General features: G+C 37.5%; 1 protein-coding gene across 14 annotated transcripts in view; it reads right to left on the reverse strand.

The window, feature by feature from the left end:
• The window catches only part of mycbp2 (MYC binding protein 2, E3 ubiquitin protein ligase), a 72,794-nt gene extending 59,795 nt beyond the window's left edge, over positions 1 to 12,999 (reverse strand). For all 14 annotated transcript variants that reach the window (XM_023336829.1, XM_023336837.1, XM_023336824.1 and 11 more), the window contains exons 1-2: positions 12,325 to 12,999; positions 9,423 to 9,498 (exon numbers count right to left, since the gene is read on the reverse strand). In XM_023336829.1, the coding sequence (XP_023192597.1) occupies positions 9,423 to 9,498; positions 12,325 to 12,602 (354 nt within the window). In that variant the 5' untranslated portion in view covers positions 12,603 to 12,999. The remainder of the gene's footprint in view (positions 1 to 9,422; positions 9,499 to 12,324) is intronic.
• Between the last annotated feature and the right edge of the window lie 4,072 nt (positions 13,000 to 17,071).

Raw genomic sequence — 17,071 nt, forward strand, 5'->3', positions numbered from 1 at the left:
CCAACATATTTTTCAACTTGCATCTCAAAAATAGACATGTAAGAAATCCTACATCTAAGGTAAACTTCATATATGATCTCTGACTACAAAACATCTGTATGTCTAAAACGTACGTCGACCAAAGAGACTTCAAATTATTTACACAAAACCATCACTATGTAATTGTCTACTCAGAACAGACAGGACAATCTACGTATATGAACATAATGTGCAAGCTCTGTCAGCATCAGCTGAACAGAAGTTACCAGATACTCTGCATGTTAAGCCAGGATTCCTTTAGATAGCAGAATTTTTATTTCTAGCAAACCTAACCACCATGTTGTAAGCAACCAGAAATATTCTCAAGTGGTCTGTGGGTGAAGTATTTAATGTTATAGGGCCAGACACCTATCTATAATGTAGAATGAGTTGGCTATATTATTAGTAATCTATCAGTAATGTGGTACTCTACTCAAAAATTTGCACATCTAGCAAATACTAGTAATTTTTTTTAATTAGCTAGCAGTACAACCTCACAAACCTGCACATTTGAGAAAAATCCAGGTTATAGCTGGAATAAATGTATTCATTTGGTAAGAGTCTATCATAACTAATGTAACTGTTTAAAGATGGGAAAATATTAGCAAATTTGCCATTTAAATATCTCACAACCAATCAACTGTGTCAATTAAAGTTAAACAACTAACTGTAGCAAAGTTGAGTGAGGACCTACGTTTGTCTTGCCACCGCAAACAGTAATGAGGGTGAGCTTTGAAAAAAAAAAGGTCAATAAAAGGCTACTTTAAGGGTTTGTGTAAATATTTGCCAAGGGTGCCAATAGTTTGCTGAAGGCCTGGAACATACAGTGGGGCAAAAAAGTATTTAGTCAGCCACCAATTGTGCAAGTTCTCCCACTTAAAAAGATGAGAGAGGCCTGTAATTTTCATCATAGATATACCTCAACTATGAGAGACAAAAGGAGAAAAAAAATCCAGAAAATCACATTGTCTGATTTTTAAAGAATTTATTTGCAAAATATGGTGGAAAATAAGTATTTGGTCAATAACAAAAGTTCATCTCAATACTTTGTTATATACGCTTTGTTGGCAATGACAGAGATCAAACGTTTTCTGTAAGTCTTCACAAGGTTTTCACACACTGTTGCTGGTATTTTGGCCCATTCCTCCATGCAGATCTCCTCTACGGCAGTGATGTTTTGGGGCTGTCGCTGGGCAACACAGACTTTCAACTTCCTCCAAAGGTTTTCTATGGGGCCGAGATCTGGAGACGGGCTAGGCCACTCCAGGACCTTGAAATGCTTCTTATGAAGCCACTCCTTTGTTACCCGGGCGGTGTGTTTGGGATCATTGTCATGCTGAAAGACCCAGCCACGTTTCATCTTCAATGCCCTTGCTGATGGAAGGAGGTTTTCACTCAAAATTTGACGATACATGGCCCCATTCATTCTTTCCTATACACGGATCAGTCGTCCTGGTCCCTTAGCAGAAAAACAGCCCCAAAGCATGATGTTTCCACCCCCATGCTTCACAGCATGTATGGTGTTCTTTGGATGCAACTCAGCATTCTCTCTCCTCCAAACACGACGAGTAGAGTTTGTACCAAAAAGTTCTATTTTGGTTTCATCTGACCATATGATATTCTCCCAGTCATCTTCTGGATCATCCAAATGCTCTCTAGCAAACTTGAGACGGGCCTTGACATGTACTGGCTTAAGCAGGGGGACACGTCTGGCACTGCAGGATTTGAGTTCCTGGCAGCGTAGTGTGTTACTGATGGTAGCCTTTGTTACTTTGGTCCCAGCTCTCTGCAGGTCATTCACTAGGTTCCCCTGTGTGGTTCTGGGATTTTTGCTCACCGTTCTTGTGATCATTTTGACCACATGGGGTGAGATCTTGCGTGGAGCCCCAGATCGAGGGAGATTATCAGTGGTCTTGTATGTGTTCCATTTTCTAATAATTGATCCCACAGTTGATTTCTTCACACCAAGCTGTTAACCTATTGCAGATTCAGTCTTCCCAGCCTGGTGCAGGTCTATAATTTTGTTTCAGGTGTCCTTTGACAGCTCTCTAGTTTTGGCCATGGTGGAGTTTAGAGTGTGACTGTTCGAGGTTGTGGACAGGTGTCTTTTATACTGATAATGGGTTCAAACAGGTGCCATTAATACAGGTAACGAGTGGAGGACAAAGGAGCCTCTTACAGAAGAAGTTACAGGTCTGTGAGAGCCAGAAATCTTGCTTGTTTGTAGCTGACCAAATACTTATTTTCCACCATATTTTGCAAATAAATTCTTTAAAAATCAGACAATGTGATTTTCTGGATTTTTTTTCTCCTTTTGTCTCTCATAGTTGAGGTATATCTATGATGAAAATTACAGGCCTCCCTCATCTTTTTACGTGGGAGAACTTGCACAATTGGTGGCTGACTAAATACTTTTTTGCCCCACTGTAGATCTCTTACTATCGGAAAGGATCACACAGGTCCAATGAAATCAAAGTGAAAAGCTAATTTTTTATACTCTTTTGCAAACAGTAAGGTACGATAGGCTGTACAGAATTTGGCGTTGTGACATATATTGTTCATTGAGCAACAGATTGGGTGTGAGTCACCGCAGCGTGTGGCCGCAGTCTTTTTGTTTGGTAACAGCAGTGTCATCTTAGAAAAGGCTAAAGGGACAGAAGGGAATATAGTTCCATAGTTTAACAAAATTAAACAATTTAGATCATTTTGCCTGTTAACGTGAGTATCGTCAGCAGTACCTTCTTACTACTAGTGAATAGTGTTTCAGAAATAAACATTTAGCCAATACTGTAACTTATTTTCCTATAATAAGAAAAATAAAAGATTTGGAAATCAGCTACAGAAGAAATGATAAGGTGCTGTAAAATTTAGACTGGACACAGTTTTTTTTCCAAGAAATGGTGGTATAGATCACCAAGTTTAACTGATTTATTAAGTTAGCTTTAAGGCTGAAAAAATAAAACCTGTTACCTTGTCTAGAGCAACTATTGCAAACAATTCGAAAGCTACCTTCTGCTATTTTACACTCCATTGTTGAACGCTACACAATATCTAGGCGTTGCCTAAAAACTGACCCTTAATTTATATACACAGTACTCAGAAAAATATTTTATGTATTATTAGCAATATTCAGTGCTGATTATTGCCTCATTGAATAAAGAAATAAAAAATAGAACCTGTCTGGTAACATGAAGTATGTCAAAAGAGCTTAAAAATCATGATTGGATCTTAAAAAAGAAATTTAAATAACTCATGAAAAATATAGTCCTTGAGATCTACCAGTCTTGAAAAACATCCAACCTTTCTAACCTTTTCAACAAATAGTGAGAGCCACTATACACAAAATAAGAAAAGACTGAAAAGATCATGCTTCCTACGGGTCCTTCCTACTAAAATGACTCCAGGACGCCATTAGTCCAGATGGTTGCACTACTGGAAGCACTGCAGGCCTCAACTGTCTCAGTCAAGGTCAGAGGTGATGATTTAACAATAAGAAGGACATGGGGCAAAAATGGCATCCATGGGACCTTGAGAGGTTAAAACTCCTGCACACCAAAACAGAACAGAAAGTGATCCTTCACATTTGGCACAAAACATCAAAATGATCCAAAACTTTGGTGTGGAATTTTTAAAAGGTGTGAGTCAAGCAACAAAATTGCATCTGGAAAGTAAAAGGAAGCAGATGGGGAAGAGAAAAAAAAAAAGACATGGTGGTATTAGCGTGACAATGTTGAACTTCTTTGCTGGTTCAGGACCTGGACAAATTGTTATAATTGACTGAATCAGAAATTCTGGTTTCTGCCAAAAATTCAACAAGTTTCTTTAGTGGTCTAGTCAAAGTCAGGACTGTAAACGGATTAAACGGGTCGCTCTTGCTTCAAAACCCATACAGTGTCACCTAATGAAAGCAAATCTGCAAAGAAGAGTTGACCCAAATGCCAACACAGGGATGAATTGCTTTGAATATTACTTATTTCCAAAAAAAACACCTAATATACTTAAAATTTATAGCATATTTATTTCAAATGGATGACAACAGTTGATGTTTCAGCAAATATCTTCTGAAATGGACATCAAGCAGCTCAACGTAACAACTCTCCTCCATTACTGAGCTTTTACAATACGAGGAGTTTTGTGTTTTGTTTTTTTTTTTATTGATTTTACTCTCAATATAAATGAGGAGGGCAGCCCACCTGGGAAAAATTGGATTAAAATAACTATTCAGATTAAAGGTTTTCTATAAACATTATTATCAGACAAACTGCAGCTGACTGGGAAACTCGATAAACAATTTAACTAATTGCTGACTGCTTTCCCAGTCCCACCAAGAGAAGTATTTTAACCACATTCCTGCTGCGAGCTCTAAAGAACTGCATCGATCCACCCAGGATCTCTCACACTGCTGTGCTTCTGGCATCGTGGTCGCAGTAGGTGAGGTCATCTATTGAGGGGGAAAGGGTCATTTATTATCAACTTAAACCTGCGAGGAGGAGAATGCTGGCTCCACACTCCCCAAACAGTGCTGTCAGCTGGTCTTTTGCCACGTTAGTAGCGTAACCTTAGTGACTCAGGCTGCACAGCACTCATGTAACAGAATTAAAGCATGGAGATATTCAGAGCCAGCAAACTAAATAATGTCAAACTTGTGCAACAGAGAAAATAAAGCGGAATTCTTTAATTATTTTCTACCTGCAAAAGGAGTGTTTCATAGGGTTAGACGCAGAAGCTCCATGCAGATCTGTGAGTTTTATAAAGTGCACTCATGGGTTTCTTCTCACTATGCTAAAGTACAACGCATGACTCCAGCAAGCTGCTCAGAGGGTTTCTGTGTTCTCCACACTGCTGTGCACTTAAAAGTTTTACAAAGCCACTGCCAGACATCCAAAGGCACACTTTGTCAAGGAAGCATTTTAAACTAATAGAAAATTGAAAACAGAGGGGGTGCAAGCCAACATGGTAAGCTGAAATCAAATTATATAACGGGCTATTTCATGAGTAAAACACGTGAAATCGAATCAAAGAGCTCTGTAGTTGCTGTATCGGTTCATGCTAATATCAAGGGGCCCAGGTGCCTGTTTCTATTTTTAAGACTTGTTTTGAAGTAAGAAAGGAAGAAGTTCTTAATTTGTGCTGTCTTGTTGATGAAAAGCAACACAGATGGACAGGTCAAAACTAGCGACGAGTCGATTATTGTAATAATCGTCAATTAATTTAGTAATCGATTAATTGTAAACAGGTGTAAACACATTTAAAAACATGCAATTTGCTGAAGGAATAACATAATCAGAGAAGTAACAAAGCAAAACCATACAAAGATATATATTCTTTACTACAAATGATCAAGAGTTCACTAATGTTATTACATTTTAGGCAAAAAATGTTTTATTTTCTTTTAAAAGAAGGAATTGAATCCGTTGTTTATTTGGATATTTAAATGTATTTTAATTATTGTATGAAAAGGCTGAAGTTGTGCAATGAAAAATCTGTAAAAAGTGCCAATTTTTTTATCTGATTAATCAATCGTCAAAATAATTGATAGAATAATTAATTGCTAAAACAATTGTTAGCTGCAGCCCTAGTAAAAACTGGAGTCCAATATCATAGAAGGATTAATACAGTTATTATCAATGCAGTTATTTAAGAAATTGGAATATAAGTCCAAGCAGTTATGTCTGTTAATTAGGATGATTTTCTGTTTAAAGCTAATAAAAACATGACCACTGAGATTAACTATTGCACTATGCCAATAAAAAAACATTTTAAAAACAGAAATATGGGCTTAATGAAAAGTATGTTTAGTACCTGATTAAAGGTTATTTTCAAAAAGTATTTTTAATCTGATAAACGAGCCTCATCAGAACGCATATTGTAATTTATTCCATATGATTGCATACTGCAAATTCTTCATAGGTGCGTCATCACTGCAATCACAATATCAGATGGTTATTTAAGTATAATGCATTCAGGCATTTTATGGTAGAGATGTGATTGATGATGCTTATTGTTTAATGCAGCATCAAAATGCTAGAGAGTAAAGGGTTTCTGCAGAAACACGAAGCACTTTTACTTGCTTGCAATAATCATATCATTATTGCAGCATTCAGTGACACCGCCACATGTTGAATGGCTTGCTGATAGCATAAAGTCCTAATATCAATTATGATTAACTTGCATTTTTCTGACTCATTTCTGCCTTTGCCATTATACAATGTCCAACATGCTTAATATCTCAGTCACTAACAACATACTTGAGGCGTGGCCATATCTTTTCTGATAGCACCCGTGCACTCCTTTGCAAATGCAATACTGTACATGCTAATGCTGAAATGACAACTACAACTAGATTGATATCGCACTTGTAAAACCTTCGCTGTGTTTGTGAAAGCCTAAGTCCTTCTTGGTTTCCTCCGAAATATTGTCAAAATCTTATCTTGTTCTTTTTAATTCAACATTGTGTATTGTCTTTCCTCTCGTGCTCAATGTATCTTTACATCACTACTCCAATACAATTCATTGAGAAAATCCTAATAAAAAGCAATTCAATAATACCTTATGATGTAAACATAAACCACGTCAGTTTTTTAACCTTTAAGCTCCAGTCTGTGCTTTTCAAGTAGTGTTACACTTACTAGCTTCACTCAAAAGAAAAAGTCATTTTCAAAATGTTCAATATCGCTTCTAAGCTTGTTGAACCATTTCAAGGAAAGACCGTTCTGCCTACAGCGCGGAAAAGAAGATTGTTTCTTCTTTCCAAGGATCTGCTCTATATCTAACTGGCTGAAAGCTGAATCTCTTTAAATATTAAGAGCCACAAGTTAGAAAATACATTTAGTGTAATGTTTGAGTCTTCATCAAATGATGTTAAACGACGGATGAAGATCACATCAACACATCTAAAATATCTGTGTACATGACTAGAGAGACATCATATCCATGTCACTAACACACCAATTATGGCTTTGTGGAAATAAACCACATAAGAATCTCAAGTATCAGAGCAGAGTCCTGATTAGGAAACGGAGATAAGGACTCTAAATGTCATCACGATGCTTTGCAGTATTTATATCATCGCTTTTTTGTTATCAGTAAAGTATTTAAAAATTAATCAGTAGAGCTACCACTGCATGCTGTTAGACAATCACAAACACAGATGCTGCTCTTAAGATATATTACACTCATTAGCAAATCGTTTACTTCAGCACACAAGCAGTTACATTTACTGCAACAGTGGAGGCTGAAATAGCTGAAACGCTAAAACTAAAACAATCCCAACCACACCGTCCCATTCTTGCAGACATTAGGAGATTTTATTGATTGCAATCATACCACTTTTAAAACAATCATATCCCCCATAGTGTTGTGATAATTCTCAAACCTGGTCTAGATCAAGACCTTTTTATAAGATGGCAACAATTACGCTTCTAAGAGCGTCTTACTCTCAATAGAGAAAGTCTACTGCCTTCAGCAGTTCCTTGTCTGTCTGTGTGATGTCACCTGCTCTGACCTGTGCTGTCTAAAAGTACTAAAGCAGAACAGATAGCAGCTTAAACACCAGTCGTTTAAATTGTACAATGTTCAAATCAAAAGTGCAAAGCTTACGATGCAGGAGAACCTTTTTTGTATGTTTTGTCCATACACAATGACTTGGTACCACATTTATCAAATTGATTTATGTTGCATTTATGTGAATTATCAATGAGACACAGAAAAACAAAGTAAACATGCCAAAGCTAGCATGGCATTTCAGCAAACTGCTCTGCATGAAAACATAATCAGCTGGAGAGTAGCATGAGTTTATAAACTGCAACCATGTGTAGAGACACAAATAATAAAGTTATGCTAATATTTAGTAGCACACTAAATTATTTAATGCCATGATGAAGTATTTTGTAGCAGTCCTGCTGAAATTCCAGACGGGGAAAAAAAAAAAAATCTAGATCCACCAGGTACGTCCATGGCATTCATTTTAATTCCTTAGTATCATAATTACTCTGATCTGCATCTAAGAAAGAAATTCTCATCAGTACATTCCTAGTAATAAGTTATAGGAAAAAGCTCCAATTCAGAATGTAAACAAACATTTTCAAAGCTTAATATCAATGATCACTTAGCATAAAAGTACTTTTGGGAAATGTATGCAAGAAGGAAGCCACCAGAAAAGGGATGTAAAACATTTCTATCATTACATTTTAAGAGACTTAAGAAAACTAGAAGTTTTCTGGTGATAATGACTTCAAGCAACAAATGCATGATGAGGAAATTGCTTAGCATACCATAGCAAACATATTACTATTGCAATTAAACACAATTGTGATAGGATTTTAACGAAAACAAATCACACATCTGCCTACAAACAAGATGTTACATAATGCTCTTCATAGAAATGACAAGCGTGCGTGTTTTGCTTTTTTTTCCGTTTTGTTCTTTGCCCTACTTTCATGTTTCAATGCAGCAGCAGAAGAGGAGCTGAAGAAAATTCAAACCACTCTACTGTCTGACTACTCCAGTGTCGGAGGCATGACAGAGCAAGAGTGAGCGTGACAAGTACAAATACGACATGACTGCCCAGTGTCCATGTAACAACAACAACCCACAGTTCTTATGCCTCCCTGATATCCAGCCTCACTTCTCTGCCTGTAGAGGTTGTCACTTAATTTTAAGAAATCATCTAAAAGGAGTATTTTTACTTGAAGAAAACTTGAAACATTATCCCATTTCAGACAGATTCTTTTTTGTAGAATGGAGCATCAGGACATATTTTCCACATCTCCTTGGAGACCTACTCTCTTAAAGAAACAGTGGAAAAGAATAAATATCACCTTCAGTATAATTCATCTCCTTATGAGTTTGAAATAATTTGGGATCAAAACACAAAACAACACAATGGCATCCTATTATCCAGACCTGGATCCTCCTTCGGATGAAGGAGATGGAGGCAGGAAACTGTTGCTGTGGAGATGTGGAACACATTAGGTCGCTTGGCAACAGCCCATCATGCACAAGTCAGAGCCACTCCCCGAGTGCTCCACATTCAACCTCCCCAACTTCATGTTTGAAGGGGGTAAACTGCACCTGACTGAACTTAAAACCAATAAAAAATAATTATCCTGACAAAAAAAAAAAGACAGATCTGCAGAGAACCTGTCCTCATCTTTAATCACAGCATCAGTTCAGACACTTCAGCAGAGAGGATTTGTCGTAAGATGTATCAAGAAACATTGTGTGACATCTATAGATTATGTCATCTTCAACTTCCTGGGAGGCTTAACAACAACAACTAAGAAAAACAGTGAAGCTTTGAGCAAATAAAACCCCAGAAAGGAGACATAAAATAGAAAAAAATATTTTTTAAATCAAGTGTAGTATTAAAAAAAAGCAAAATAGAACATCTTGGCATCTCTTACCTTTGTTCTTGATTTGACTTTTGACTTGACTTTTTGTCGCCGTTTCAATTTCTTCTTACTCAAGGCCTTCTTCCCCCTGGAAGTTCACAGAAACAAAGCGGATAATGTAAAGCAGTTGTAAAGTTCTGGGGGGTGCTTTGACTTCTTGAGCTGTCTGAATGTCCATGTCTGAATAATAATTTTTCAGTTCTTTTTATAAGTTTAAACAGACCTTTTAAGTTTCAAGTCTTTAGGAGATTTGAAGAGAAATTAGGTTCTTTAAGAATGTTCTCATAAAAACTATTCTTCAAACTGGTCAGGTCTTTGTCATAAAATATATCCTTCATGACTATTATTTCAATGGTAGTTGCTGCAGTAGAATTTAAGGAGTTTAAGCACAGGATGCGTTTTAGTTTTTGGCAACAGCCCTCGTGGTCAACGTATAACTTTAGCAGAAGGTACAGAAAGGTTTTAAAAACAAATGACACTCCAAAACCGCCACACTTTATCATAATAATGGTCATGCAGTTGATGGGTCTTTTCACGACATCTTCCACCTCTTCCTGCATACTGCTGGTCAGCTGGCTAAAAGAAAGACCTCCCCACTGATTACAAACAGAATAGTCTAGCGCAGCGTTTCCCAATTCCGGTCCTCAGGCCTGCCTGCTCTGCATGTTTTAGATGTGCCTCTATTCCAGAGCAGCTGATTCAAATGAATGCATGACCATCAAGTGCTGCAGAAACCTGTTGATCACCCATATATTCAATCCAGGTGTGTAGCAGAAGGGAAACACCTAAAACATGCAGGGCAGGGAGGCCTGAGGACCGGAATTGGGAAACGCCGGTCTAGCGGCTTTGAAATACAGCTGCCAGTAAATTTCACAGAAAATCTTTACTCTTCATTAGTCAACTGACTGTGGTTCTGTGGGTAGAGTAGTTGTTTTGTAATTGGAAGGTTTTTGGTTCAATTTCCAACTTCCCCCCCCCCGTGGCATGCCGATGTGCCCCTGGGCATAGCACTTTACCGCAAGTTGCAATCTGGTGAATGTAAAGCGTTTTCACTTATCAGAATCACTAGAAAAGCGCTATATAAATTCAGTCCTTATAAGGCATTACTTAGTGGTATGTTTGGATATCAGGATTAAAATAAAAATAAAGACACATTTTACATTGTTATAAAAGTAATAATAAACGTGCTACATATTTCAAGGAGCATAATAAAATAAAATGTATTTGTTTTCATTTAAATATTTGTTTAAATGCTCAAAACTCATAACTCAAAATGATTTGATCATGAAAACCTCACCAGTGCTTGTTTAGTACATGCCTTTCTTTAATTTACAGTCATACTCGATAAATTTGAATAAAATAATTCTCAATGTGTCTCAGTTGTCAGAGATTAAAAGTATCTTTTGAAAACAAAAGTTAGTTAGGTAATAAACTAATGCTTTTCATTTCTGTTTTTGAAAATAGCTTCTTTTAGTGGCGTAATCTAATATTCTAATTTTAAATGTCAATTTCATTAGTTTGAAGCAGAAAATCATCATGATTAAGTAAAAAATACAGGTGTTTGACTAATCTATATGATGTGTTTCACTTGATGATGGAGTACGGTAACGGTAATGGGCTTTTCAATAATATTCCAATTTATTGAAAGGGTTTGTATCTAAAGATACAAGAAGATGAAGATGAGAAAAAAAGGGAAAGATCTGCATTATGCCACATGTTAAAACAAAAACATGATTTTGGCTTCAATTACAATCCATTAGTCGCCCCTGCGCTCTGAATAACTGACATCATCCATTAAAAATCTCTCTCTGGCCTTCCATTAAAACCAATACTGAAGTAATATCAGAAACCCACTAATATAAATGTCACTAGACAGGATGACATGTTCATTTATAGATGTTCTTGCACAGTCTTATGAGCATATCAATTAGTTGTAATAAATAAATATCAATGCAACAATCAGACGATTTATTAATTTGTCAGACTTTACGGTCCAAAATTAGAGATGAATTATTTGGTTTCTGATCGATCATCAGGTCTTGCCAAACTAAACAACCTGTCTAGAATGACGTAAGTGTATTATGACAGAAAACCAGATGAGTTCATTTTGCTGCCAACACGTCTTCATCTAAGCATGTCTCAAATTGCCATTTGGGTTTGTTTAGATGTGATGTGTGTATATATTATATATATATTTCTATATATATTTCTGTAGAACTGACATGTTTAGATAACATAGAAAGGGGCTGATGCCAAACGTTTGTTAGCTGGCTAACAGTGACGCTGTTGGGCCTAAAAGCATGTACACGGCAACACTAAACGACTAAATTGACAAACGCATGTTGTCAAGCCAAACTGGAACGATTTGTAACATGCTTAATAAAAGAAAAAACGTCAAAGATTAGGGACGAGTTTGTTTACGAGCAGCAGGGTGTCACCCTCTGTCCAAAACAAACTGGCAATCTGCTGTAATGACAGCTAGCTAGCTAGCAAGTGTGAGTGAAATCTGTTTTTATTCCCTATGCATTAGGACCCAACACTTGTATTTAAAAATGCATTCAATTTTGAATCACCGCTTAATTAAAGTCACATTGCCCGGAACACCCGGAATAAAAAGTACCCACAGAAAGGTGAAGCAACGTAATGCTAGCTGTGATTGCACCTCTAAGCTAAGGAAGTCACACAAATTTAGCAAATAACAAGATGACTCCGCAAGCAAATTATTGAATACACAGCATGCTTGTTTTAATATTAAATACGGAACATTAATACAAGTCAGACTAATATATATTAGGTTTAAAATATTCGACTTAGCACCGCGACGAAAGGGTTAAGGTTAGCTTACAACCGCTAGCCCTGTTAGCCCTTCAACTGACAGAGCAGCTCCGTGTATCATTTTCTGTCGGCCACTTACCTTCCCTGATTTATCCCCTGCTCTTTATCATTGATGGCGGTGGTATAAATCCGTCTGTATCTTTCCGCAAGGGCTCGTCCTGAGAGTAAAAGCTGGTACCGAGTCCGACAATCCGACTGGGCTCCGAGAGTCGGGCAAGAACCCATTCCCGAGCCGATGGTGGTGAGATCGGCTCCCACTCCAGAAATTACCCTGACACCCAGCCCCATGGACGGCGATAAAGAGGGCAAAATTCCCCCTCCACCGGCGGCGGCCGCTGCCGCAGCAGCACACATCATCGTTTAGCAGAACAATGCATATATCACACAGTCAGGCAATATCCAGCCATTAGATGCAGTCCTCTCAACGTCAAACCCGCCACATGTCACATCATCTGTCCGCTTCGAGCTGCAAAAAAAAAGCCGCAATTAGCATCCACTGTCTCGGTTATTACAGACGCAGAGTAGGAGCCTTTCTGGCGGTGCTGCTACGGGGCTCCGATGCGCAGTGTCAACACGTCGTTCTCCTCCCGAAGGCGGACCTCCTCAAGCCACGAGAAGAAAATGTAGCAGAATAGAAGAAACGAAAGTCCTCATGAATAAAACTGCTGTGTTTCGGTTTCATTCGTTCTTTGAATATTTCTTGACCCCGGAGAGGCAGCACCCTCAGCAGGGCTGCCATCTTAGCTCCATCATCCCGCCCCTCCCAGACTCAGTCCTGCGTCGATAGCATGTTGGGATATTTTCATATGACCAAACTGAGCTGTGCTATTATTGATTTGCCTAACAAATTACCGCTTTGTGTAAATAATTCCGTTTTTTTTTTTTACAGAGCCCTGTAAATTATATCATCATTGAAAAGTAAACTTTTCGCAGTTGTACTCAAAATGTGCAACTCATTTTGATTATGCTTAAAACCAAAATTCAGTTTCCCAGAAAAGTAGAATATTATACAACTGTTCTGACATCAGATTTCATATTTAAATATCAGATTTCATTTTTTTAAAAAGCGTAATCAGACATAAAGATGATGTACAAACTCTGGTATTTTAACAAATCAAACAAAACATTACTAAAATTGCCTAAAATCGTTACAAAAAACCCAACTCAGAAGAAACACACACTTACATAAAACCATTTGAAACCAGTACATTCAATAGGGAATGTGTATATATTAGAACACCACACAGTACTTCCAGTCAATCCTTTTTCCTGCATGTTCAGTTGACCTCCAAATGGTCCAGCAGCCTAGAAAATAACATTAAAATGATAAAGCTCGTGCACAAACAGGAAGTCTCACTTTAACATAAATTGTGACTGAGTTCCTCCAGCACCACCAACTGACTTCACCTTGGACTTTGAGCAACTTGGACTCTGTGTTTCTTCTCTCTTCCTCCAGACGCTGGGACCTTGGCTTCCAAATTAAATGCAGATTGTGCTTTCCTCCAAAAAAGAGAACTTTGGACCACTGAGGAACGGTCCTGTCCTGTTCCTCTTTAGCCCAGATGTCTGAAGTTATCTTTTGTTCAGAACTGACTTAATACAAGAAATGAAATGATTGTCTGCGATGGACTGGCGACCTGTCCAGGATGTGCCACGCCCCTGCCTCTCGCCCATTGACAGCTGGAGATAGGCACCAGCACCCCTCCTGACCCCAATGGTAAGAAAATGGATGGATGAATGGATGGATGGATGAAATGGTTGTAACCCATGTTCTGAATGCATCTGTGTGTGGTAGCACTTGAGGCTCCGGCTCCAGGCCCCAGGCTCGATCTCCGGGCTATACCTTGTAAATCAACCCTAAATATTTATATTTGCTCAACTATTCTGTCAAAGCTGTGGTTATCTCTCTTGCTTTTGAGCCATTTCCCTCCAGCACATTTTCCTTCAGCTTAACTTTCCATTAATATTGGATACTCCTGGTTTTTCAGCACTATCTGCTGGACAAATGTCAAGTCAGTATCCCATGCTTCCATGATTGTGTAGGCCATAAAATGCGCGTAGAGTAACATTTCTGTTTTGTTTTTATTTACTGGTCTTATCAATATTCAGTTTCTTTTATAGAAGTAATAGGAAGTAGACGTAGAAGGATTTGGGGCTTTTGTTAGTCATAATACATAATCATCAAAATTTAGGGATACTTCTTGCAAAATGACTTCCTTGAAACATAAATTAACATAATACATGTTAAATGGAACAATGTAAATAAAACTGCAACTTTAAACTGTGTAAAAACAAACTTAGGAAAAAGATCTACTAACCCCAAATAAAATATGCTGGCAAAATGATGACAAAGTGGGACAAAAGTATGAAAAACCAAGGGCTCATATAAATTTGCATCACCAGATAGGTTTATCAAGGTTTGTTATCCATATGACCTTTAAAAACAAGGTTGGATTATGTTGAAACTGTTTTGGTTTTATATAGCACACCCTAAAATGTATTTATTGGTCAACAAGATCAATATTATGTGCTTGTATAGTTCACCTTTCCCTGGTGAACAGTGAGACTTTGACCTCAGACATGCCCTCTTACTGTACTTGCATAAGAATTGTAGCCACCCTTTGATTTTGTAATTATCCTGATAAAATCACCTCACTGATTTCTTTTTTAACCACTGAAGATGTATTCATTTCTGTCTAAACATAAAAAAATGGATTGCATTTCTGGAATTCTTAGAAATACAGAACAGATTATAGATTCTGATTATATTCAGACTTTCTCTTGTCAAGGAGCAACAGAAGGATGGTGCAGGAGGGAAACTGTGTTCGACAACATCAGTCAAAATGCCAGTGAAGGCCAAAACCTGTCGTGGTGCAGACGTAGACATGAACAGCAGGTACATGAAGCAGACATTATCATAATGTAACACATGCAATGTTTGTGATGTGCGAAGATGTATTTAGCACGAAATAAATCCTCTTGGACCTTTCTGTTCTCAGAGGGATGTCTCCTGCTAGCATACATTCACATTTGCTGAGGCAGGGAGTGGAACAGAGATGCATGCGGCCGCTTGTGTTGTTTTATTGGCTGCGAGGCATTGCATCGGCCCAATGACAAGGGGAGAAGTCCATCTATATTGTCTCTTTTCATAGCAACCCAGAAAGCATTTAGTGGCTATCAGCGTCAGTAGCAGCGTGTAACACTGATGATTTAGAAATCAAGGAGCAGTCTCCTTGAGTTTTTAGAAACATGTGACAGACAGAATCCCTGAAGAGTATTTTTCTGTTAATCCTTAAATAGAAGGAGTGATTTGCTTTTGTTTGTGTAATCTGAACACACATCCACATGAGGACTCCAGTGATTTAACCCCTGGTTGTATCATCTCTCTCTTGTTCCATCAAGGAGGAGGAGGAAGATTATCTGTGCCAATTTAATGCCACAGACTAGACAGCACAGAAGAATATGGCAAATATGACAAAGGATCTACATGTTTTACACAGATTTACAAACCAGGTCGGATGGAAAACCCAGAGCTCGCTACTTATTATGACAAAGGAATACTATTATCTCAGTTTTTCAGTCTGCTGTTATCATTATTCACATTGCAAAATGCATTGTAGTTCAAGAGCCATCAATCAGCTGGCCAAATAAACATTCTGTAAACGAAAGACATTTATTTCATTATTACAAACTGGGCACCAGTTGCTATTTTTAAATGTACATCAGTTATGTTCACCATCACTTCTATATACATTAGGAACATGTCAAACACACACTTTAAAACTTATTTGAAGCTTCTAACACTCATTTCATGACATTTCCATATCACGTTTAGGCTAACATTAGTATGAAAATTGATAGGGCTGCAAAATAAGTCACACAATCAAATCCTAATTCACAGCAGTCAGTCACATTTTGTAATTCAGTTAGCCATAATTGATTGAGCCATGATTTGTTCTCCCTGCCATAAAAACCTTTAGACTGTGACCTGAAGCTCATGCACGAATGAAGAATGCCGCAAGACAATGATTCAAAGCGCACCAACTTGTCCATCTTTTAATGCTTCATACATAAAAAAAATAAGATTTGCACATATGACTTAGTTACAAAAATATTAGATTTAATACAGAGCTATAGAAGCTACAATAAAAATGTTATTGTTAAAAGAAATTCTCTGGAGGAGCTTGCAAAGTCTGACCAGCCAAGAGACAACAGACGCTCCAAGTTGTAAGCATCACATTGCAATATTTTGTTTAAACTTTACATAGTTTAAAAAAAAAAAACAATACAGAAAAAGGAAGATTGTTATGTTTCCTGTAAGACTCCGAGAGCACAAAATACATTTCAGTAACAGAAACCTCTGAACATTTGAATAAATGATGCAAAAGTCTTCATATGGAAGAGTCTACCTGGAAGTTTTCTTGAACATCCAAGTTCAAGCATAGTTGAACTTGGATGTTCAAGTATGCTGTATGAGTTTGATATATTCGCCAGTAGAGGGCAGTGTGGCGTGTTCATTTGGAGGGAACCTGGACCAGTGGAAATGCTTTGCAAGAGATGAAATGTTTTGGCTAGAAGTGGTTTGCTAAAAAAAAAAAAACTCATTCTGTGGCAAAAAAACATATTAAAAATACATTGTCAGACATTGTGATTTCACAAATATTTATTATTTTCATTTTATAGCATTTAATACAGTATAATGTTCAAATTTATTTCTTCAAATAGAGAATTTAGCACATATCTTGAATGATTATGGATATTTTGACATAAAAAGGGCCATCTCTTGCCTGACTCCAATTAAAATAAAGATATGTATTTCACATGTT

The sequence above is a fragment of the Xiphophorus maculatus genome, chromosome 7 (assembly GCF_002775205.1).
Source record: "Xiphophorus maculatus strain JP 163 A chromosome 7, X_maculatus-5.0-male, whole genome shotgun sequence".
In the NCBI taxonomy this organism is placed as follows: Eukaryota; Metazoa; Chordata; class Actinopteri; order Cyprinodontiformes; family Poeciliidae; genus Xiphophorus; species Xiphophorus maculatus.